We start from the raw sequence: 23,056 nt of genomic DNA on the forward strand, positions 1-23,056 counted from the left end.
TGACACAACCTGTTTCATTAGGCTGTCATTTAATCTGTCTGTTGCTGTGTAAGAACAAACAAGTTAAAGTCTGCCAGATGATAATGTAACTTTAGATGTTGTATAATGGTGTAAAAACTCATTTAATATCTGATTAAATAATCACATGTCACCACTGTAAAATTGGGAGACATTGAGAGCTGATCCCTGAAGTGTTTTTTTAATCTTGCACAACTACAGATAAAATTACAGTGGACAGGTTAGACTATGGCTGATTACGAGTTCATATATTGTTTTCATACACACATACACGATAAATGATGACACAAGGGAAAAGTGTATGTCAGGATGAATATTCTGAGACATAATTTGTGAACTTATTGTGGCTTCTGCTTGTGAATGTCTGCATTATAATTTGTGAACTTATTGTGGCTACTGCTTGTGAATGTTTGCATTATAATGTGTGAACTTAGTGTGGCTTCTGCTTGTGAATGTTTGCATTATAATGTGTGAACTTAGTGTGGCTTCTGCTTGTGAATGTTTGCATTATAATGTGTGAACTTAGTGTGGCTTCTGCTTGTGAATGTTTGCATTATAATGTGTGAACTTAGTGTGGCTTCTGCTTGTGAATGTTTGCATTATAATGTGTGAACTTAGTGTGGCTTCTGCTTGTGAATGCTTGCATTATAATGTGTGAACTTATTGTGGCTACTGCTTGTGAATGCCTGCATTATTTGTGGCTCATTATGCTTTTACTCTGAAGGATGTGTTCCGGAAGTGTTCCGCTGTTGTTGGCGGAACAGAAACCGAGTCGAAAACGAAAGTTAAAGCTGACAGTGAGGCGGAGAGGAGTTTAAACAGACCCCCGGTGACATTATCGAACATTTAAAAGTTTGTTTTATCCGTATGTATTATTTGTTAGGAGAATATTACTCTCTAACGTTAACTCTGTATCGATAAGCGCGGTCATGCTAACTAAAATAATGTTAGCATAACCGTGAGGGCGGGTAGTGGCAGCCTGTTGTGAGTAATGTTAGCACGGTGGATCCATTTCTTGGATAAAGTTACTGCGATAAGTAAGACTTAAACTCGCTGTGAGTGTGTGTCCCCCCCCCCACACACACACATACACACACAAACATGGACCCGGACACTGAAGTTGAAAGGTGAGGTTTGGTGTTTTCCATCTTTAACCTGCTCTCACTTTACACGGTTTTTACTGCACTTCCGTCACTTGACGTTAAAGCACCTTAGCTTTAATTATCAGTATTATCTTAGTTGTTTGTTTACTTAGCTGACTTTGTATAAGGTAGCTCTATTGTTTATTATATAGTATAAAGTATTAATTCTAATCTCTCACACTTTTAAAGAAGTTATAACTATTTCAACTGTTTCACATCTTGTTAAACTACTTCTGTAAACATCCACCTGACTTATCAGATTGTGTGTTCTAGTAAAATATTATTACTCATTGATTACCTATTGGTCTAACTTTCCTTCTTTTTCGTCATCCTCAGCATATTTAGGATTGGGAATGAGGAGGATGAGGAGGAGAAGAAGAAGTGGATGAGGCCTCCCTCCAGCTATGGTTCAATGAAGAGTGAGAGCGAGAGTGATGTGATGGAGGAGGAGGAGGAGGGACATGAAGAAGTTGTTGCTGAGGCCGTTTCTTCCTCATTGCCTATGGTCCTACCTGGATCGAGTATTAAGGACGGGACAGGGTACTGTGTCTTTGTTTAATAGTTAATAGTCAACTTGTCTGCGTGTCTATTTTTCTTAAAAACTAATGGTTGGAATAGTTTACTGTCCTCTGTGTGATGTTTTTATGTTCAAGGTTGCTTTAAATGACGTAGAAAGTGCTAATAGGAGTTAACCAGGTCTTACCAGGTAGATGTCCCTGTTTCTGTTGCTAGGTTGCAGATGATCCGCTCAGAGTCTCCAGAGACCCTCTACACAATGACCACTCAGCAGACCAAACCCCCGGGGGCTGTTGTCATTGACACCAGGTGGAGGACACACACTCTAACACACACACACACTCACACACACTCTAACACACACTCACACACACTCACTCTCACACACACACACTCACACTCACACACATTGTTGTTCATCATAAATCTGGAAAACGTGAAGCAAAAGCTATGTTTACTTGTTGTTCCTGAGCTGATGCACATTGGTGTCAGGATTTGTTTGTTTGTTCCTATGTTAATTAAGATTTCACACATTGAATTAATTATATAAATGTTATATATGTTGTTAATGTATTAATATCAGCAGAAATATTCATTCATTCACATTGCTCCCAAATTTGAAAGTAGTATGTGACTAAAAAATGCAACTTAAAGGACAATTCCGGCGCAAAATGAACCTGGGGTTAATAACACATGTGTACCGAGTTGGTCCGTTCTCTGGGATATGTTTTCATGCTAATCGACCCGTGACCGGTTTTAGCACAAACCGCTAATTAGCTTATAACGCTAGTCAACGGGGCACAGAGTAACGTGAAAAGAAATCACTTTTTATACCACTAACAAGGCTCAAAATAGCACCACACTTACACGGTAGCATAATGAGGATCCCTACGTATAAACCGAAGCATTGAGAACTTTGTAAGTGTACAGACAGCTTATTAAAAAGATAGTTTAGAACAACAGTAGCGTTCACGTATACAGGCAGGCGCTATCTTGAGAAAACAGTCAGGGGTTAGGTCATTCATGCAGATCAATAATCAAGACTTACAGCTGTCGATGTGAACTAAAACAAATTTAATTTGCTCAATATATCAGAAATAATCGCACTGATCTTGTCCCTCCGGTATGAGTCGCTGCCTCCAATTTATTTTCGGGACATTGAAAAAAGTTTCAAGTACAGCTGTGTTTATCAGAGAGGGGAAATCTGTACTGACTGTACAAAACACTGCGTCTCTTGGGTGTCGCGACGCAACAGGTCCCACTCCGTGCAACACAGGCACTCCTCTTCGGTGGCCATGGCTTCACAATGTCCGCAGGTACACCACCAGTTTCCTGAAGTAAGAGGCTGTGTTGTGGCATTGACTACCGGTAGCTCTCTCTCTCTCTCTCTCTCATGGCCCTTTCACGGAGCTCCCGCAGCTCATCGTCTGTGCTTTCTTCCGGAAACAACGTTTCACGCAAGATTCACTTCACATCTCCGTGGAAACGTTGTTGCCGGAAGAAAGCACTGAGCGCAACAGAGACTAGTGCTTCCACAGGATACACACTAACGAGATGGCCGATTATTCAACTGAATTTGAAGACATCGACAACAAACCCTTTCAGTTCGATGGACGTCCTTATCTTTTCAAACCGGAATATACAGACGAAGAGCTGCAGGAGCTCCGTGAAAGGGCTACGAGAGAGAGCTACCGGTAGTCAATGCCGCAACACATCCTCGTACTTCAGGAAACTGGTGGTGTACCTGCGGATATTGTGAAGCTAATATATGGCCACCGAAGAGGAGTGCCTGTGTTGCACGAAGTGGAACCTGTTGCGTCGCGACACCCAAGAGACGCAGTGTTCTGTACAGTCTGAAGATTTCCCCTCTCTGATAAACACAGCTGTACTCGAAACTTTTTTCCATGTCCCGAAAATAAATTGGAGGCAGCGACTCATACCGGAGGGACCAGATGGACAGTTATCCACTGAGTAAGTACACTAGACAAGTTGTGTTTTACATCGGTGCGATTATTTCTGATATATTGAGCAAATTACGTTTGTTTTAGTTCACATCGACAGCTGTAAGTCTTGATCATTGATCTGCATGAATGACCTAACCCCTGACTGTTTTCCCAAGATAGCGCCCGCCTGTATACGTGAACGCTACTGTTGTTCTAAACTATCTTTTTAATAAGCTGTCTGTACACTTACAAAGTTCTCAATGCTTCGGTTTATACGTAGGGGCCCTCATTATGCTACTGTGTAAGTGTGGTGCTATTTTGAGCCTTGTTAGTGGTATAAAAAGCGATTTCTTTTCACGTTACTCTGTGCCCCGTTGACTAGCGTTATAAGCTAATTAGCGGTTTGTGCTAAAACCGGTCACGGGTCGATTAGCATGAAAACATATCCCAGAGAACGGACCAACTCGGTACACATGTGTTATTAACCCCAGGTTCATTTTGCACCGGAATTGTCCTTTAATGGACCTGAAAGATTGTGAGTTAAATGTACTTACATAGAGTTCAAGTTTTTTATTTGAATGTCTCTTAAATGAGACCACTAGACTTTAATTTATCATGCATGTTTTTACGTAAACATTCGATTTAAACATTAATTTATTTTAAATGATTTATATATATTTTTACCAACTTTATACTTTAATATTAAACATGTTCTATTTACCTATACAAAAGTTTACTTTACTTAAAAAGTCTCTGTCTAGAAATGGATGTTGCAAAAGCTGTTGATCCTTGGACGATATCTGCATTGCACTTTATTAACTTCTCGTTGTCTCTTAGGTCGTCTGATCTGGAGGATTATTCAGAAAACGAGGAGGAGGATATGGATGAAGTTTTAGTTACTCATTCCCCAGAACCACCTGAGCCTGTTGAACCAGATGACACAATGCAGATTGACGAGAACAGCCAGCCAGGCAGACTGCACCCAGAACAGGACCTGCCCCACATATTTAAGGTTGGTGCTTCACAGTCGGTCTGCAATGGAAAGATTTAATTGTTTTGGACTTTTTTTGACCTGATGATGCATTTTTAACTTAGAATATATAATAATAAGACTGTTACACACCCAAATAACAGTCCATTTCCCAATGCATGCCTTGCTTTTTTTACATATAAAAAACTGATAAAATGTAATAGTTGCATCGTGATTTGGACTAAAGGGAATCCCACATCAGCAAAACAACAACCTTTCTCTGTCTCTCTCTTTCTTCTGTCTGCAGTGTATCCAGGCTGCTGTGACGGGCCTCACCAAGGAAGAGCTATGTAAATTTAAGATGTGGTTTTACCAGTGGGAACCAGGCATAACCCTGCAACAGGTGATGGAGGGAGACATTCTTGATTTTGTGGACAGGATCCTGGAAGTCCTTGGTAAGAAAACTCAGCAATAGTACATATACAGTGTGAATGCTACAAATAGAGCTAAAAGTTAGAGAACTGACTTTTGACTGTTGTATTTGTAAGTATATTTTATATGTAAGATAATTGTAAAATTACTGGAAAATTACTCATTATGAAATTAAGGATAGTACCTTGTGAAGTGCACAGGTACTGGTACACTGTCAGTGATTTCTTACTATTTTTTATTTTTTATTGAAACTTTCTTCTGCAGGCTTGTATCGTTCCTTGTTGCATACAATAAGCACCCTAGAAAGTATCAACAAGAAACCAGAGGCAGAAGAACTACGCAATCAGTGCAAGAGAGGCAAGTAAACACTGCTTTAATCCTACCACACTGGCTGATACTGGTGAAATCTGTTCGTGCTGAGATATGCTAATTAAATCTGAAAGTTGTGGATGTGTCTTTGCTACTTACATAACATGGGCGCTGGGCATGAAAATGACAACTGCCTCAGTTTTAAGATAGCAATGCTTTGAGATAGGGCCCTAAGACCCACTATCCATGGGCAACGTACACTGGATGGAAGTTGCTCCCCTGATGGATGTGTTATTGATTATATCAAATATATAATATAAATATGAACAGAAATTATATTACAATATCCCTGCATTTAGTCAGTACGCAGCTAAAGAATTCAGGGTTGATTGTGGCGTGTCTTTTCTGGTGAGAATGTGTGCAGCAGCCTCACATAAATGAGCTGTAGATGTCTGACTTTCCTCTTTATGTTTCTCCACCACCAGCGTTGACCCGTTTTCATCTGAAGCAATATTTGATCAGAAAACACCAAGTCATCCGTGAGGGGGTCGTTCGAGCCGGGAGGCAGAATCTTCTAGAAACTGTCTACGTTGAGCCCGAGATTTCCACCTGTGGTTATGGAGGCGTCGACCCCTCCCATGAGTTCCGACCCCACCCTCCGACTCCTCTCCAGGTCCCCAGTGCTGACACCTTTGTTAGTGTGAACAATCTGTTCAGACTGCAGAAGGAAGATGGCCAGCCGGTGAGGACGGTGCTCACCACTGGGATTCCAGGAATTGGTCTGGGTGTCTCTGTGGCGAAATTCTGCATGGACTGGGCCGAACTGCGCGCCAATAAGGTGAGTTGGCAAAAACAACAACAACAACGTGATTTTCAGTGAAAAAGCCCTGCACACTACCTGCTCAGCTCCCTGTAGGAAACATGCAAATGGCTCTTTCTCATAAGTAATTGTTGAAGTTTTGTTTTTTGACTTTTCTGTCCTGTGACTGACACAATTTCCCTTTCCATCTTCGTTCAGGATCTGCAGTTTGTCATCAAACTTTCTTTCCGAACTTTCTGGTATCTGCGAACCAAAACCCCACTCCATTCAGAGAAGGTGTCCATCATGGAAGTGATAGAGTATTATCATCCTCAGTGCAAAGGCATGAAATTCCTGGAGGAAGAGGATTGTAAATTTCTCATCATAATGGACGGATTTGATTGTTACCAAGCTCCTCTGGACTGGGAGGTGTGCCATCTACACACATACACCTGAAACCCACATTTACCATATAAAGTTTAAAATCACCTCCACGTTGAATTATTGTCCTTTAGCAAACACTCAGCAAATCATAATGATGGATTCTAAATTATAACTCATAAGAATAGAGACATTTTTGATGCCAATATCCATTGATGGAAAAAGCTTTTGTTCATGTCAGTAATAGGTAGGGCAAAATATAAATAGCCAGGCTACTTACTGGTTCCTAATCTAACAAATGACTAGAAACTCATATATTTGTCTATTCTGCCTTGTTTTCTTCTCTCCAGAATGCCCCAGTAATAAATGACAATTACACCCAAGCACATCCTGACGTCCTGATTGTGAATATTATCCGAGGCACTGTGCTTCGAGGTGCCCGCATCTGGATCCTGGGGAGACGGGCGGCTGTCTCGCAAATACCATCTCAATTCATAGACTTGGTCACGGAAATACAGGGCTTCAGGTATGTGTGTAGATCTACTGTGTGTCTGTCTTTTCTATATATGTGTGTGTGAGTTTTTATTTTTTATTTTCTTTATCTTATTATTGTATTTGCTGCTGTTTTTGTGTGCACTTAATGTATATGCCATTCTGTAAATATGTTTGATCATGTAAGACTAATACTGCTGAAATGGTACAGCCGCAGAATTTAATGAGTTAAATTCATTTCAACCTCTTTCAGTCCCGTCTGTTTAAGTCCAGTTTTATCCGTTTCCCCCCTGTTTTCTCCAGTGATGCGATGAAAGATGAGTTCCTGACTAAGCGCTTTTGCGACGCAGAGCTAGCTGCAAAGATTGTGGCACATTACAAGCGTGTCCCGACGCTCAGACTAATCACTCGCCAACCCTTTGTCTGCTGGATGGTCGCCACAGTGTTCGAGCGCTGCTACCGTTATCGGGGCTATGGGGTACATCCCCCCAGGCTGACACCATTCTACGTCACCATTTTGATCGTCCAGATCAATCGCAGGCTGCAGTTCTACTATGACATGCCGGACAACGCCCTGGTAATGTGTGTTTGTCTGTGGCTTTTTTGGCTTTTATGTTCTTTAAATTGTGTTCATAATGACTTAATTTACTACTGCCATTCACATACCTTTTTAAAAGTAATCTCAACCTTTCATTACCCATTAATCATTTTATTTGGTACTAGAATGCTGTTCAAATTTAGTCATTTATTTTATACAAGTAGATATTTATTAATCGTAGTTTGGGGGATACAATATCTACAGTTGACCTGAAATCATTGTCTTGTTAATGAAGCTCATTTGCACTATTTGTTGAGTATTATATTATATATAGTTTTTGTGTTTTTTGTCTTCCTTCACATTACAATTTAGTGCAACAATAATCCAGTATCAACAAAACCAAAAATGGAGCTGAACTGACTTAAATGTGTAAACATTTGTCAAGATAAGCTAATGAATATCTCAACTTGAACGGCAGAATTTATCTTGTCGATATCCTCTTTCCACTCAGAAATGGTCCAATGACGACAGGAACCTATTGACAAAGTTGGGGAAGATGGCCTTTAAGATGCTGGAGAGGAATACCAGTGTATTCTATGAAGAGGACGTGAAGGAGCACGGTCTGAATGTGACCGAGGTGACCGTGTTCTCCGGCATGTGCACTGAGCTCCCCGGTGCATCCTCAGATGGGCGGAGGGTGTACTGCTTTATACACTTCACCTTTCAGGTAAAACTATTTCCTTCACACAGACGCTAGAAGGCCGTTTTAACATTTGTCTGCTGAAGGGGGAAGTTTCTCGGTGTATGTACGAGCATGATTTTGTGACATGTGACACCTGGTTTGGTCCAATATGCAATCTAAACAAGTGTGATAGTGTGGAAACTTAACTTACAGTGTCACAACAGGTGATCCTGACTTAATCCTACATCTCAACTCGGTCAGAAACTTACGTATTGATTTTGGCTGACTTCTCCAGATATTACTATTAGCACTATGCTGTGTACTAAACTTAGTTATCACCACCTGACGTAAAAATTTAAAACCAATATTAACAATTAGAAGCCCCGGATGCCCAGGTGGTCAGAATATTATGGCTGATTGGTGTATATTGACTATAAACTAAATAATATCAGAACATAAATAACATTACATATTTTACCACCTAAAGGTATGTATCTTAAGTGGCTCTTACAGCGTGTTTCTCTGTTTCTTTCTGCATTGATAGATTGGTTTAGAGGTTGTTCAGAAGTGAGTTTAGCTAGTCACTCAAAATCAGATTTGAAACATTTATTTTTACAACAAAATGTGCTATCAAAAATATTTTACCCTTTGTGCTAGAATGGAAAAGAGAGGCATGTAAATGTCACATTTAGAACTTTAATGAATATATGTCACTGGGTGTTTGATAATTGATGAAGAACTCTAGCTGAGAGACGCATGCCCTTACCAGGCTGCCTGGCAACCAGGATATCCCCAAAAAATCACCCTATGTCTTCTCTCCTGCAGGAGTTCATAGCTGCTCTGTACGTCTTCACGATGTTTCGCTCAGAGTCTAAGAACGTTCTGGCCTCTGGGGGGTTGCACATGCCCAAGCTCTTCACACCAAAGGATCAAACCAAATCAGTAGCAGGCCTGGTCCAGTGTGCCCTGGAGCGAACCCTGAGCTCCCCGCTGGGCCACTATGACATGTTCCTGCGCTACCTGTGTGGCATGCTTTCTCCGGACTGCCACGACAATCAGCTGGGCGGGTGTCTCTACCGCCACAACGCGCCAAAGGTTGGTGGACTGGATGAGGCGCGGCGGCTGCTGGAGCACGCCATACAGACCGCTCAAGAAAACAATAGAGACCGGGTGGAAAACTTAAAGGAGTGCCTTAGAGAAATGAGTCAGGAAGATGAGTGAGTTAGATTGCATCATGAAAATCATCTTCAATGGATGAAAGAGAAGTGTCTGTAGCAGCTTTGTTATATTTTGTCATAAAATCAGTGATCCAAGTGTAATGCTTTACATGCTAAAAACACTCAACAGAACTTGAACTGACTTCTGAAGTCTGTCATTTTGCCTTTGATAACATAAGATTTCATTCAAGAGAAGTTTTGATTAAGGGATGAAAGAGTTTGTGTCCGCACTGTTAGTGCTGTACCAGATGAAATAAATGTTATTTTATGCATTCCAGTACAGTGGAGTTAATGCAATACTACATTATTCCTGCCATATCTTACAATAAGCACTAAAGAAAATGCATTTTCCAAATATTTCATCCAATTTGTCATTTGTTATTTAGGTATGTGTGTTTTTTTTTTTTTTTTGCCCCATAAACAAATGAACTGTTTAGAGAGTCTAAATACTATTTTGTACTATCCCTTCAAAGCATAACCACAGTAACTACGCTAACAATGTAACATCTTCAACCTTTTTTTTACTGTCCAGCCAAATGTGTTTTATATCGAATCACAGTTATGGGCTTATTAAATTTATATTCTCTAGGTAATTTTTTTATTGTTTAAAATTAACCAGTTATTTGACCTGTGGCCCCCAAACTGCAGATACTGCACTACTACTGCAATACTTTGTATTAGCACTCGGGTCCTCAACCTTTACCATCACAAGAACCGTTTTGGCCAAAGGAATTCAATTTCTCTGGAGCCGCAAGATGTGTGTTTCCTCACCGCAGATAAAGCATACCAGTAAGCCAGCAGCGTTGGTGGTGAGAGCAAATTAATCTGTCTATGCACCATTAAATTCTTTATTTTGTCCTCTAGACTAATATTTCTTACTGTTTCATGTGTAAAAAGTTTATTATTATTTATATTTTATAATTATTTTGTGGCACATTTATTTTAATTAGCACAGTAATACCTTGTCCTGTCTACCTAACTATCTCTAGCGCAGTAATATCTGAACTATTATTAGTATCTGCTACAACGAGCTCAGCTAATAATTCACAGCTGAAATCAGTAAGAGTTCCCAGTGGAGAACATGAACCTTGTCTTCGTTTTGATTCATTGTACATTGTCCTGAAATTGTCTAGAATACAGGATTTTATAGACACTGAAGTTACTGCAGCCGAAGCTCTGAGAAACCAGGAGAGAGCGCAGTAACTGCTCTTACTGCGGTTTGCTTGAGGGTTGGATTTTTAAGTTTTTTTTACATTGTTTTTTCTCTAAGATGCAGCCAGACTGAACTTAGAGGATTTGTCACAAGATAAAACATAGGATAAGATATTTAAAAGTTCAAAATCAGTCAGAACTGCGGTTTTCCTTTGTAGGGCAGTATAGTATGAAACAGATAGATCCATCTGTATATACGCAAGTGAAACAAAATAAGGTGTTATTAGTGTCACCACACCAGTTCAGTTGTTGGAGGAAACAACCTGCAAGGACATTTTAATTTATTTTGTCACTGAGAGGCTCGGCAGAGGTTGGTAGGTACAATACAAATGGCATCTGGATGAAATTAATAGTATGGGTGAATGATGAGCTTTATTTTAAAATAGGTTTGGCTTTTAATCATACTGTGTTTGCACATGTGCCTGTTTATGTGTATTTGGGTGCATACATGCTTTTGTACTTGATTAATTCATAAATTGGCTCTTCTGTCGACCTTTTCTGCCACAATTCATCAATTCAAAATAGATTTTGTGATACTGAATCTTTTTGGCATTTGTGTGAACATTTGTTTATCTGATTGTTTTTAGTTTTCATGTTTCCACCGGACTCAGAAGTAATAAGACCGACTAAAGGGTGAATTCCAGCAATTAACTTGCTCTCTGAAAAAAATAATACTTCAGGCTTTTTGTCTGTGTGTATCTGAGAAATGATTTTATTATTATTTAAAAAGAAATATCAGGTAAAAAAAAAAAAACTACTCCTACAAACAACAGTGTTTTACAGTTGTGTGGAATCTTATTGGGTGGCTAATATTAAATATATATATAAACCAAAATAAGAAACATTAAGAGATGAAATTGTTTATTAGATGAATGATAATGAACATGAAGCACCTGCATTACATTACTTACAATATACTTATATATGTGTGTATTGGTTTTACAGGGAAGGAAAGCTAAGCAGTCAAAAAGTGAATGTATTTAAAGATAATTCATATCAAAATGAATAGTGGAAGAAGTTCCAGTGTCTCCAGAATGCCACACAGTCTTTATGTAAGAGGATCTGCAGAGATATAAGAGACAGAACACACAGTGAAAGTTCAATTCAGCTTCTGTCAACATAGAAACATAAACAGTTGTCGGGTTACATACCGCCACAATGGTCATCATCATGGCCAGACCTTTCATTCATAGCTGGAAAGATCAAATAAAGATCAAATTTAATAACAATCTTATGGCAGATTGGGCCTTAAATTAAACAACAGCTTACCTTGGCAGATGAAAGGTAGCTGCTCGTGGCAGCAGGCGTCCTGCCACTTGAGTTCGTTTGACCCGTTAATTGTGACCCAGATGATCTTTCCACAGTGGTTGTTTAAGCAGTCAACAGGAAAATTGCTACTCCACTGCTTGCAAGATTCTTGAACTTGTGGCCCTGAAGTCCACATCCAGGGGGGGGCTTTGCCAAAGATGGACCGCTCCAAGCCGATCCACGCCCCATTCTTCATGCTGTCATTCTTGTGTGCGAGGAGAGATTTCACTGCGTTCTGCACTGTCTGGTTGGTGATATGAACCAGGGAGGAATTTTCCCTTTCGTCCTGGCAGTACTCCAGGGCATCAATCCAGCTTTTGGCTTCCTGGTAGAACGTGAGACCTTCATCACCACCTTGAAAAAAAAGGTTGACACTGACAGTTTGTGCATATCCCCACATCCTCTGTCTCTCTGTTTCTAACGTATAACACTTTATATTAAGGTACACATATTCACCATTAACTAGTTGCTTATTAGCATGCATATTAGTTGCATATTGATTGTTGATTGAAGTTGTTCTATATGAATTATGATCTTAATGTAGTAGTCTTATGAGGTGGCAGTACCACAAGGATACTCATTCTGTCTGAATAACACTTATTCTTGTGCAACAAAACACAAAACTACAAGTGTTATTAGTGTCCAAATAACTCTAAATGAAGTCTTTATAACTCCGAAAATGTCCCCCAATCTAAAGTGAGGTCTTAAATCAGAACAAAATATTTCATTCTTCAGTATGGGCCAAATTCAAAAGACATTGAATTTTTATTTAATTTGAAGGTCTTGCTTAGTTATGATCTGTCTTTAAAATGGGAAACATATTCATATATTTGGTCTTAGATTTGTAGTTTTGTAGGCACAATTATTTTGTAAATAAAGATACTGTAAAAGAATGAATAAAGATAAGTTGTATTTTAAACATGAAATTAAGTCACTTGCCATTTATTTCTGTGCAGTTCCTCAGAGGGTACCCTGAGACAGATTTGTCTTTTAATTTTATGTGCAGCTCCTCACTTGATGAAAACAGGAAACATTTTCCTTTATCATTTTTCCTTCCTTTCCTTTATTTGGGGAAAAATAAATAAATTAAAACAAAATTATTGAATCCAATGTAGTGTAGTGATGTAGTGTTATATAGTGTGATGTCTGTGAACATAAATTAGCTGACACAAACATGTTGGCTCATTGTTTTTTCTATGACCAGTAATCCACATAACAGATATTTACTTTGTATGAGATGTAAAGTATTCGCATTTTTCATCTTCAGTACAGCATCTCCTACAGCCAGCTTTAGTTGTGCCTTCGATCTGTGTTTTTTTACCTTTGGAAAAATCCACACCATAGAAAAATGTCCGTATACAACCTGTTAAAAAAAAACAAGAATCCAGAAAAAAACATAATATAGTTTGTGTACAGACAGATTTAAATATTTTCTAATTCAGTCATTTCCTCTAAGTCTTCTCAATAAATCAATTTCTCCTTAAAATATGTAGAAGAAGTAGCGCTCACATCTTGTTGGGCTTCGTATCAGGATTAAAGTGAGCAAATTACATTTTTCTTAAGATATATAAAGACATATAAGACAAAGACATTTTAAACATTGAAGGATCCTCTCAGCAGTAACTAATGCTGCTCCTCTGATAAGCTTCATTTTAAAAACTGGGTACTGGTTAAGTTAAAAACAATGTTCTGATTTGAGTGTGGAAAAAACACACAAAAGGATTAAAGTGCTCACCTCTTGTTACGTTCAGATACAGGACTGGATCATTATTGTTGTTACCGTAGCAGATGAAGGTATCGTTGAGTGAGTTGATAGTGACCTTGTCGTTCAGGAGGTTGGAGGACATGCCCAGTGTATTGTCAATAACAGTGTCACCCAAGACACTTTTGCAACAACTTTTAACTTTCCCTCCTCCAGTAAATTTAAAAGGGATTCCCTCTCGGAGCCATATCTGTGTTGCTGAAAACCCCAAAGGCAGCTGGATTGTTGCTGTAACATGAGTGAAACAGATGAGGAAATATTTACATTTGATAGAAAATATTGTAAATATTTGTTTTAATAATAATTTAATAATAATAATTTTTATAATAAACAGCATTTTTATTTATTTATAAGAACAATAAAACACTCCAGTGATATAAACAGTGATAAGACAAAGGTAAAAATAATTATCTTGGTGGGATCTCCATTAATGTTTCTGAAGACAACTTACCCAGCAGCAGTGACAGATGGATGAACTGTGCCATGGCTACTAAAACTAAAGAAAGAAAGTTCACAAATTGAGGAGTCTGTAATATCGCTGGCTGTCAAAAACAAGGGTTTCTGCTTATTTGTCTCCCCAATATACAACATGAAAAACTACCACTGCCCTAATATTCATATATGAATATTCATGTTCATATTTCCACTTGCAGTAGTTAATGTAATATACAGTTTGTTCAGTAAAATTATTTTAAGTATTTTGATTTTAGTTTTATTTTATTTTTAATATGACAGCCACAAAGATAGATCTGTCTGTGTAACAAAACACTTTTTTCATTATTTTTTCTGTCATTTCTATTTGACTGAATTTGTATTTAGTAGCTATACAGGATTAAACACCAACATCACAGCATCAAGCTCATCTTAATAATGTTTGAATCTGTCAAAAACTTACCCAACAACTGAAGACTTTCCACAATGTGTTTGGACGGTGGGTAGGGAAATGTAAACAGTCGTCTTCATAGTACATCATTTTATAGAGCTGCTGACCCTCTCCGCCTTTTGACCAAAGAGACACACCCACACCAGGGTGCTCATTTATTTTAAAGGGATTAAGACTTTTAATGTGAATGCCTAGAGGCACTGTGGTTGTGTAATCTGTGTGTTATCTGTAACACTGGGTTTATGTACAGTGTACATTAGTAGCAGTGCTGGGCAATACTAGTAATAATATTACTGTAAGTAGTAGTGTAACTAATAACTGTTGGCGGGGAGTAATAAGTACATGTATAATATTACTTAAAGAATAATGGGTAATAAATAAAAACATTTTTGAGTAACTAGCCCAACACTGATTAGTAGAGTACCAATGTGAGGAGAATATCAGTCCGGCTCCCACTCAAACTTCACTATTCTTGTCTACCAATACAGTTTTAAGGTAAACACATGTGATGGTATTGGATGGTACATACACACATCCGATATGCCAAAGCAAATGACAGCGCATCCAAAACCTGACAGGATTGATATGATGCACATAAATCAACATTACAGCCATGTATGTTTGTCTTTTGGTTTGTCTTTGTGTGTTGTTTCTGTCTGAAGCTCTTTGGAAACACGTTTCTCCCACTAACTGAATACACAGGAAAGATCAACACATATTTAAATTCTATGAAAGAGGTCTCTGTACCCATCCGAAAAGGATAAAGAGCGACTGTTTCCACAAGCCACATGCAAATCCAAGTTCAGAAGCCTAACAGTGAGAAAGTTTAGTTTAGTCATACTAGATGCAAATATCTGTTCTATGGAAGATGCATGTAATCATGTAAATGTATGCAGCAGGTGCAATGTTGACTTATTTCCTGCCAAATTAAGTTAAGTTAAATAATTTATCTTATCAATTGCCCTTGTTGGAAAGACGAGCAGAGCATCGAAAACTCGCATTGCTGAACGCAGAATCACAATTAGATGCAGAAACATAAATGATCCAGTAGCAGCTAACTTTGTTGAACACAATCACCCTATTTCCTCACGAAGATATATTGCGACCGAGAAGGTATCACTTACCCCATGAGGGGGAACACTACTGGATTCACTCTGCCCTCATGGGTTGAATATAGATTATGTCTTGAGGTGTTTCTGTAATATACCTTTATTTATTAGATATTTAGATCAAGTTGTTTCTGATGTTCATCTAGATCTGCTGCTCTTTTATCTGGATATCTATTATGCATCTGTTCAAAGTGTATGTATTTATAACATTTGTGAAAAATGTCATTTAGTTTGAAGCAATTTGATTGGCTTTAGCACCTGTTGTGACATGATTGTGTAATCACCATCAGATGTGTAACTAGATACCAGTGCCTGTGTCTGAATATGATTGTTAATTTTGAAGAAGGCCGGAGAGCTAAAACGTCATCAACTAAATAAAACTGAAATGCAAATGGAGCAAGAGTGTGAAACACTTCCTTCTTACAATGTTGAACAGGAAAGCTGTTGAATCACCAGCTCATTCAGCCTCCATCCAGAGGTGGAGAGTAATAGTAAGTACTCAATAGCAAGTATACCTTTGAGTTACTGATAAATACATGAGAGTTTATTTTACACATGTTAATGAACAAGATGTATCTTTGTTTTCCCCCTTTATTTAACCAGGTAGAAGTCTTATTCAGATTAGAGTCTTTTGCAAGAGATACGTGACTGATAAGGCAGCGTTCAACATTGTTTATGTTTCTAAAAGTATGTAAAATAAAGAAAAAAACTGAATTAGGAGGAAAAACCGTGACGAAGAAAGTTTCAATGTGTTATTTTAAAGACAAATTCTTACAATATTTTTACTGATCATTTGAGACTGTTTGATTTTGGGCAGTGGAGAGTCGAAGAGCTGGTTAACATAATAGACATAAAATAGATTAACTTAAAACAACTTACAGGTTAATTTATAATAAGAATTCAATGCTTCGTATGTCCGTCATAGATAGCTGTAAAACCTGTAGTTATGGAAAACAATTTTGCACAAGCAAAAGGGAAAAAAAGAAAAGTAATGCTTGATGAAAGTAAAAAAAGTCAGATTTGAGTTTCTTTACTTAAAGGTCCAGTGTGTAACATTTTGGAGGATCTATTAAGTTGCTCTCAATGTAAAAACAGAACATAATAAATAATAAACAAAGACAAGAAGCTCAACTAATAACTAAACAGAAACTACAGATATATATGCACTGAAAGAAACTATATTTAAACAATCGACCACCAAACGATCAAACCAACATCACAGACTCTACTCTGCCACTTTCATTAACATGTTTACATATTTCAGATTAATCTTCCAATCCAGTCAATTAATTAATTGCTGGACACCATGTTTAGGAGAAAATGTGTCAACTGCGGTTTGTTTTCTGAACAAAGGAAGAGGGTCATGAGGTGAAGATTGGTACTTCCTGTAAGAATAGAGGACTCTCTAAAGCTAATTCTGTGTCAACCACAGTCCGTCATTTATATGCTAGTTTGGACAAATGTGGAGATTTCACAGGCAGGGAATTTACATAATATAATGCCCACATTCATTCTTTCTTAAGGTAGCTTTTCATTAAATTTTCTGATGGAGGTAGTTAAGGAAATATTATTTATTTTTCTATTTGTAACTGAGAAACAGAGCACCTGGGAAAATGGATGACTCTAGGAGTAACAAAGTGTATTCCCAAACACCACCCTGGAGTTCCTGTTTAACAGTTTTCCATGAGGGGTGAGAACACACACACTGCCTAAAACCTCACTTCCTGCCTTTGTCCCTCCTCTGTCTTTTTCTGAGCCGTTCCAGTGTCAATATGTAATAAATGTAAAATCTAAATTAAGTGCATTTCTTGAACCTGTTAAGTCTGTCACAACACTAAAATATGTTTCTAAAGGATATTTCTTGAATTGTGTGTTGTTAAATGTCTGCTGTGAGAAGGCAAAATTATAGTTGTTTTTTAAACCTTTGCCCAATAAAATTTATGGCCTCTAAAAGTAGAATAAAGAATCACTCTGGTTGAAGTAGTCACAACCAGCACTGAGTGTGAAATGTATGTGAACTAACATTAGTTGTAAGAATATAGCCGAGCGACAGATACAGGTGTAAATACTTGCAAGTAGAAAATATTTGTTATGTGATGCTGACAGTGGCGTGCGGGGGGGGGGTTGTCCCAGTTGTTGAAAAACATGCGCTAAAGTGCCCCCTTGGGAGCCAAAACTCGCTAAAGTGTCCTATTGGGAGGCAAAAACGCATGCTAAAGTGCCCTCTACAGTGGTGAGGACGCGCTATATGTGCCCTTTTTTTTCTTTCTGCCCCTGCCCTTCAAAAAGTCTGTGCACGCCACTGGATGCTGATTTAAATCTTACTGACCATTCAAATTTAAATGCAGAACACAGTGCCATTCAGTGGTCATAGCACGCAACTGCTATGTGCTGTTTGTGCGTGTGTGTGTGTGTGGGGGGGGGACTAACCAGTAAAGGGGTCTGCCAGGTAAGCCCATGGGGTCTATGAAGGCTCTCTCCAGATACATATCTCCTATCTGCAGAGGACTGACACACACAGTTGAAAAGTATATGTTTGCACTTCCAGTTAACTCACTCACTTAGAATTGGTCCTCAGCTGAGCAGACCACTGAATGCACTTGGTTAATACATATAAACCAAAATAAGAAACATTAAGAGATGAAATTGTTTATTAGATGAATGATAATGAACATGAAGCACCTGCATTACATTACTTACAATATACTTATATATGTGTGTATTGGTTTTACAGGGAAGGAAAGCTAAGCAGTCAAAAAGTGAATGTATTTAAAGATAATTCATATCAAAATGAATAGTGGAAGAAGTTCCAGTGTCTCCAGAATGCCACACAGTCTTTATGTAAGAGGATCTGCAGAGATATAAGAGACAGAACACACAGTGAAAGTTCAATTCAGCTTCTGTCAACATAGAAACATAAACAGTTGTCGGGTTACAAACCGCCACAATGGTCATCATCATGGCCAGACCTTTCATTCATAGCTGGAAATGATCAAATAAAGATCAAATTTAATAACAATCTTATGGCAGATTGGGCCTTAAATTAAACAACAGCTTACCTTGGCAGATGAAAGGTAGCTGCTCGTGGCAGCAGGCGTCCTGCCACTTGAGTTCTTCTGACCCGTTAATTGTGACCCAGATGATCTTTCCACAGTGGTTGTTTAAGCAGTCAACAGGAAAATTGCTACTCCACTGCTTGCAAGATTCTTGAACTTGTGGCCCTGAAGTCCACATCCAGGGGGGGGCTTTGCCAAAGATGGACCGCTCCAAGCCGATCCACGCCCCATTCTTCATGCTGTCATTCTTGTGTGCGAGGAGAGATTTCACTGCGTTCTGCACTGTCTGGTTGGTGATATGAACCAGGGAGGAATTTTCCCTTTCGTCCTGGCAGTACTCCAGGGCATCAATCCAGCTTTTGGCTTCCTGGTAGAACGTGAGACCTTCATCACCACCTTGAAAAAAAAAGGTTGACACTGACAGTTTGTGCGTATCCCCACATCCTCTGTCTCTCTGTTTCTAACGTATAACACTTTATATTAAGGTACACATATTCACCATTAACTAGTTGCTTATTAGCATGCATATTAGTTGCATATTGATTGTTAATTGAAGTTGTTCTATATGAATTATGATCTTAATGTAGTAGTCTTATGAGGTGGCAGTACCACAAGGATACTCATTCTGTCTGAATAACACTTATTCTTGTGCAACAAAACACAAAACTACAAGTGTTATTAGTGTCCAAATAACTCTAAATGAAGTCTTTATAACTCCGAAAATGTCCCCCAATCTAAAGTGAGGTCTTAAATCAGAACGAAATATTTCATTCTTCAGTATGGGCCAAATTCAAAAGACATTGAACTTTGTTTAATTTGAAGGTCTTGCTTAGTTATGATCTGTCTTTAAAATGGGAAACATATTCATATATTTGGTCTTAGATTTGTAGTTTTGTAGGTACAATTATTTTGTAAATAAAGATACTGTAAAAGAATGAATAAAGATAAGTTGTATTTTAAACATGAAATTAAGTCACTTGCCATTTGTTTCTGTACAGTTCCTCAGAGGGTACCCTGAGACAGCATTGCTTTTTCCTATTTCTAGGTGCAGCTCCTCACTTGATGAAAACAGGAAACATTTTCCTTTATCATTTTCCTTTCCTTTCCTTTATTTAGGGAAAAATAAATAAATTAAAACAAAATTATTGAATCCAATGTAGTGTAGTGATGTAGTGTTATATAGTGTGATGTCTGTGAACATAAATTAGCTGACACAAACATGTTGGCTCATTTTTTTTTTCTATGACCAGTAATCCACATAACAGATATTTACTTTGTATGAGATGTAAAGTATTTGCAGTTTTCATCTTCAGTACAGCATCTCCTACAGCCAGCTTTAGTTGTGCCTTCGATCTGTGTTTTTTTACCTTTGGAAAAATCCACACCATAGAAAAATGTCCGTATACAACCTGTTAAAAAAAACAAGAATCCAGAAAAAAACATAATATAGTTTGTGTACAGACAGATTTAAATAATTTCCTAATTCAGTCATTTCCTCTAAGTCTTCTCAATAAATCATTTTCTCCTTAAAATATGTAGAAGAAGTAGCGCTCACATCTTGTCAGGCCTCGTATCAGGATTAAAGTGAGCAAATTATATTTTTCTTAAGATATATAAAGACATATAAGACAAAGATATTTTAAACATTGAAGGATCCTCTCAGCAGTAACTAATGCTGCTCCTCTGATAAGCTTCATTTTAAAAACTGGGTACTGGTTAAGTTAAAAACAATGTTCTGATTTGATTGTGGAAAAAACACACAAAAGGATTAAAGTGCTCACCTCTTGTTACGTTCAGATACAGGACTGGAACCTCCTTTTTGTTACCATAGCAGACGAAGTTACAGTTGAGTTTTGGTTTGTTAATGGTCAGAGTCTTGTCGTTCAGGAGGTTGGAGGACTTGCCCGGTGTATTGTCAATAACAGTGTCACCCAAGACACTTTTGGAACAACTTTTAACTTTCCCTCCTCCAGTAAATTTAAAAGTGATTCCCTCTCGGAGCCATATCTGTGTTGCTGAAAACCCCAAAGGCAGCTGGATTGTTGCTGTAACATGAGGGAAACAGATGAGGAAATATTTACATTTGATAGAAAATATTGTAAATATTTGTTTTAATAATAATTTAATAATAATAATTTTTATAATAAAAAGCATTTTTATTTATTTATAAGAACAATAAAACACTCCAGTGATATAAACAGTGATTAGACAAAGGTAAAAATAATTATCTTGGTGAGATCTCCATTAATGTTTCTGAAGACAACTTACCCAGCAGCAGTGACAGATGGATGAACTGTGCCATGGCCACTAGAACTAAAGAAAGAAAGTTTGAGGAGTCGGTGTAATATCGCTTTGGCAATCAGAAACACTTCAGTTTATTGTAGTTGTCTCCCACCAATACACTGCATGGAACTTGCAGCAGCGAATGTAATATACAGTTTGTTAAGTACAATTATTTACAGCGTGTAAAACACACTGAAATCAAGTAGCTATACAGGATAAAACACAAAAATGACAGCACCAGGTGTGAATCTATCAAAAACTTACCCGACTGAGGAGGACTCCTCACTCTCCACAATGTGTTAGGAGGGTAGTTACATCACTTTATAGAGCTGCTGACCCTCTCCGCCTTTTGACCAAAGAAACACACCCACACCAGGGTGCTCATTTATTTTAAAGGGATAAAGACTTTTAATGTGATGTCTAGAGGCACTGTGGATGGTATGCACTGTGACATATGGGCTTGTCTGTACATGTATTAATAGGTTACTAGTGTGAGGACAATCAGTCTAACTCTAATTGAAACTTTAGTATCCCTGTCTATCAACTCCTCTTTAAGGTAAAAAAAAAGAAAACATACATAATGATATTGTTATGATATTAGATGGTAAATATATTCCCACAGGTTTGACAAAGCAAACTGACAGCACATCCTTAAACAATAAAACACTTCAACGTGTGTCTCAAGTTCAGTTTCACTTCAGGTGTTTATGACCAGAGGAGTCCATTTAAAACAGCTGTCTCCATTAATACAACATTTTAGGGAATGTTTTGCTGTCTCACTTGCTCCCTAATTAAACACGGAGTACTGTGTTTGATGTGTTCATATTAGTTCTTATTAGTTTGACCGTATTCGCAAAATATTACAGTATTGATTGAAGCTTATGATTCGCAAAACACATTCATGTATGTTAGTTTTTGTGTTGTTTTTGTGTAATGCTCCTTGGAAACACTGTTCTCCCACTGTGCTGCATGTTTACAACAGGGAAGGTCAACCCATATTTAAATTAAATAAAAGAGGTCTCTGTGTCCATCCAAGAACAATGAACAGTAACATCCCTTTTACACAAAACACATGTAAATCCATGGTCAGAAGCCTAACAAAGTCTGTGTCTAGTCATATGAGATGCAAATATCTTTGAAAGATGCACGTATTGTAAGCATGTAAATGTATTGTGTTATGTAAGCAGCATGCGTGAGAAAATGCTTCTTTTGTTGTAGGTGCAATGTTGAACAGGAAAGCTGATGAATTACCGGTTCATTCAGCCTTCACCCAGAGGTGGGAAGTAGGCATTACTCAGTAGCAAGTGTAACTTTGAATTACTGATACATACATGAGACTGTCTTTACTCAAGTGGCCTTTAGGAAATACTATACTTTAAGAACAAGATGTATATTTTATGCATAAAAAGACAGAGACCCAAACTTCTGTCAGGCTGAGGAGGTGAGCAATAGTCTAGTGAACCTGACTGATGCAAAGCTGGAGGTTTCTACTGGAGAAGGCCGAGCCGTTCACATGGACACACACGCAGGGTCAACAACACGTTGCTGCCTAAAACCTCACTTCCTGCTTTTGTCTGTCCGTCTTTTTTGTTGTTCAACACTGAAATACTGTGTCTGAAGGATATGTACCGTATATTTTATTAAGTTATATTATTGCCTTAAACCTTCTGTGAGCTGGAGTGGATTAGCATCTAATTGTCTGTTCTGTCACTTGATTCACTGTCCAACTGTGGAACTGAAATGTCACAAAGTAATTTTCACTGCTATATATTCTGTCTCTCATCCCCTGCCGTACAGTACGCTTATTTTAGTCTTTTTGTGGTATTTCTTGGTCATGTGGAAAAGTACTTTGCCTTTAAGGAAAGTAATTTATTATAAATATCAACATGAAGGTAAAGAAAACTTAAAACTTAAAAACTGCCAAATGTGTCATGGACAAGATATCAGTTGTTTTCTGCTCACATGGGTAAATTGATTTTATTTGCCCCCCTTGTGGCTAGTGGC

General features: G+C 38.0%; 2 protein-coding genes and 1 long non-coding RNA gene across 9 annotated transcripts; 1 reads left to right on the top strand and 2 right to left on the bottom strand.

Moving 5' to 3' along the window:
- The first annotated feature begins 775 nt into the window (after positions 1–775).
- nlrc3l (NLR family, CARD domain containing 3-like) lies at positions 776–11,192 on the top strand. The gene is made up of 12 exons (XM_051396569.1): positions 776–1,145; positions 1,497–1,700; positions 1,893–1,985; positions 4,457–4,631; positions 4,897–5,044; positions 5,286–5,378; positions 5,816–6,168; positions 6,349–6,558; positions 6,861–7,036; positions 7,306–7,579; positions 8,052–8,267; positions 9,048–11,192. Exons 1-12 carry the CDS (start codon positions 1,120–1,122, stop codon positions 9,441–9,443), a joined length of 2,364 nt encoding a protein of 787 aa, XP_051252529.1. The 5' UTR covers positions 776–1,119; the 3' UTR covers positions 9,444–11,192.
- Positions 11,193–11,495: 303 nt separating this feature from the next.
- Positions 11,496–22,976, bottom strand: LOC127361738 (uncharacterized). 7 transcript variants are annotated; one of them, XM_051396588.1, is made up of 8 exons: positions 21,317–22,976; positions 21,038–21,082; positions 20,551–20,814; positions 20,043–20,178; positions 19,751–19,875; positions 11,921–12,313; positions 11,803–11,844; positions 11,496–11,713 (listed from the first exon to the last, which is right to left on the bottom strand). In XM_051396588.1, exons 2-8 carry the CDS (start codon positions 21,069–21,071, stop codon positions 11,700–11,702), a joined length of 1,008 nt encoding a protein of 335 aa, XP_051252548.1. In that variant the 5' UTR covers positions 21,072–21,082; positions 21,317–22,976; the 3' UTR covers positions 11,496–11,699. The 7 variants fall into 7 exon arrangements, with proteins under 7 accessions (XP_051252548.1, XP_051252547.1, XP_051252546.1 ...); XM_051396587.1 differs by lacking the exon at positions 11,921–12,313 and adding an exon at positions 18,773–19,165; XM_051396586.1 differs by lacking the exons at positions 11,803–11,844; positions 11,921–12,313 and adding exons at positions 18,654–18,695; positions 18,773–19,165.
- Positions 12,350–14,706, bottom strand: LOC127361752 (uncharacterized). Its single transcript, XR_007884349.1, has 5 exons — positions 14,617–14,706; positions 14,173–14,217; positions 13,695–13,949; positions 13,187–13,322; positions 12,350–13,020 (listed from the first exon to the last, which is right to left on the bottom strand). It is a non-coding gene; the product is annotated as an uncharacterized LOC127361752 (long non-coding RNA).
- Positions 22,977–23,056: the final 80 nt, after the last annotated feature.

This window comes from Dicentrarchus labrax, unplaced genomic scaffold (genome assembly GCF_905237075.1).
Source record: "Dicentrarchus labrax unplaced genomic scaffold, dlabrax2021, whole genome shotgun sequence".
Classification (NCBI taxonomy): Eukaryota; Metazoa; Chordata; class Actinopteri; family Moronidae; genus Dicentrarchus; species Dicentrarchus labrax.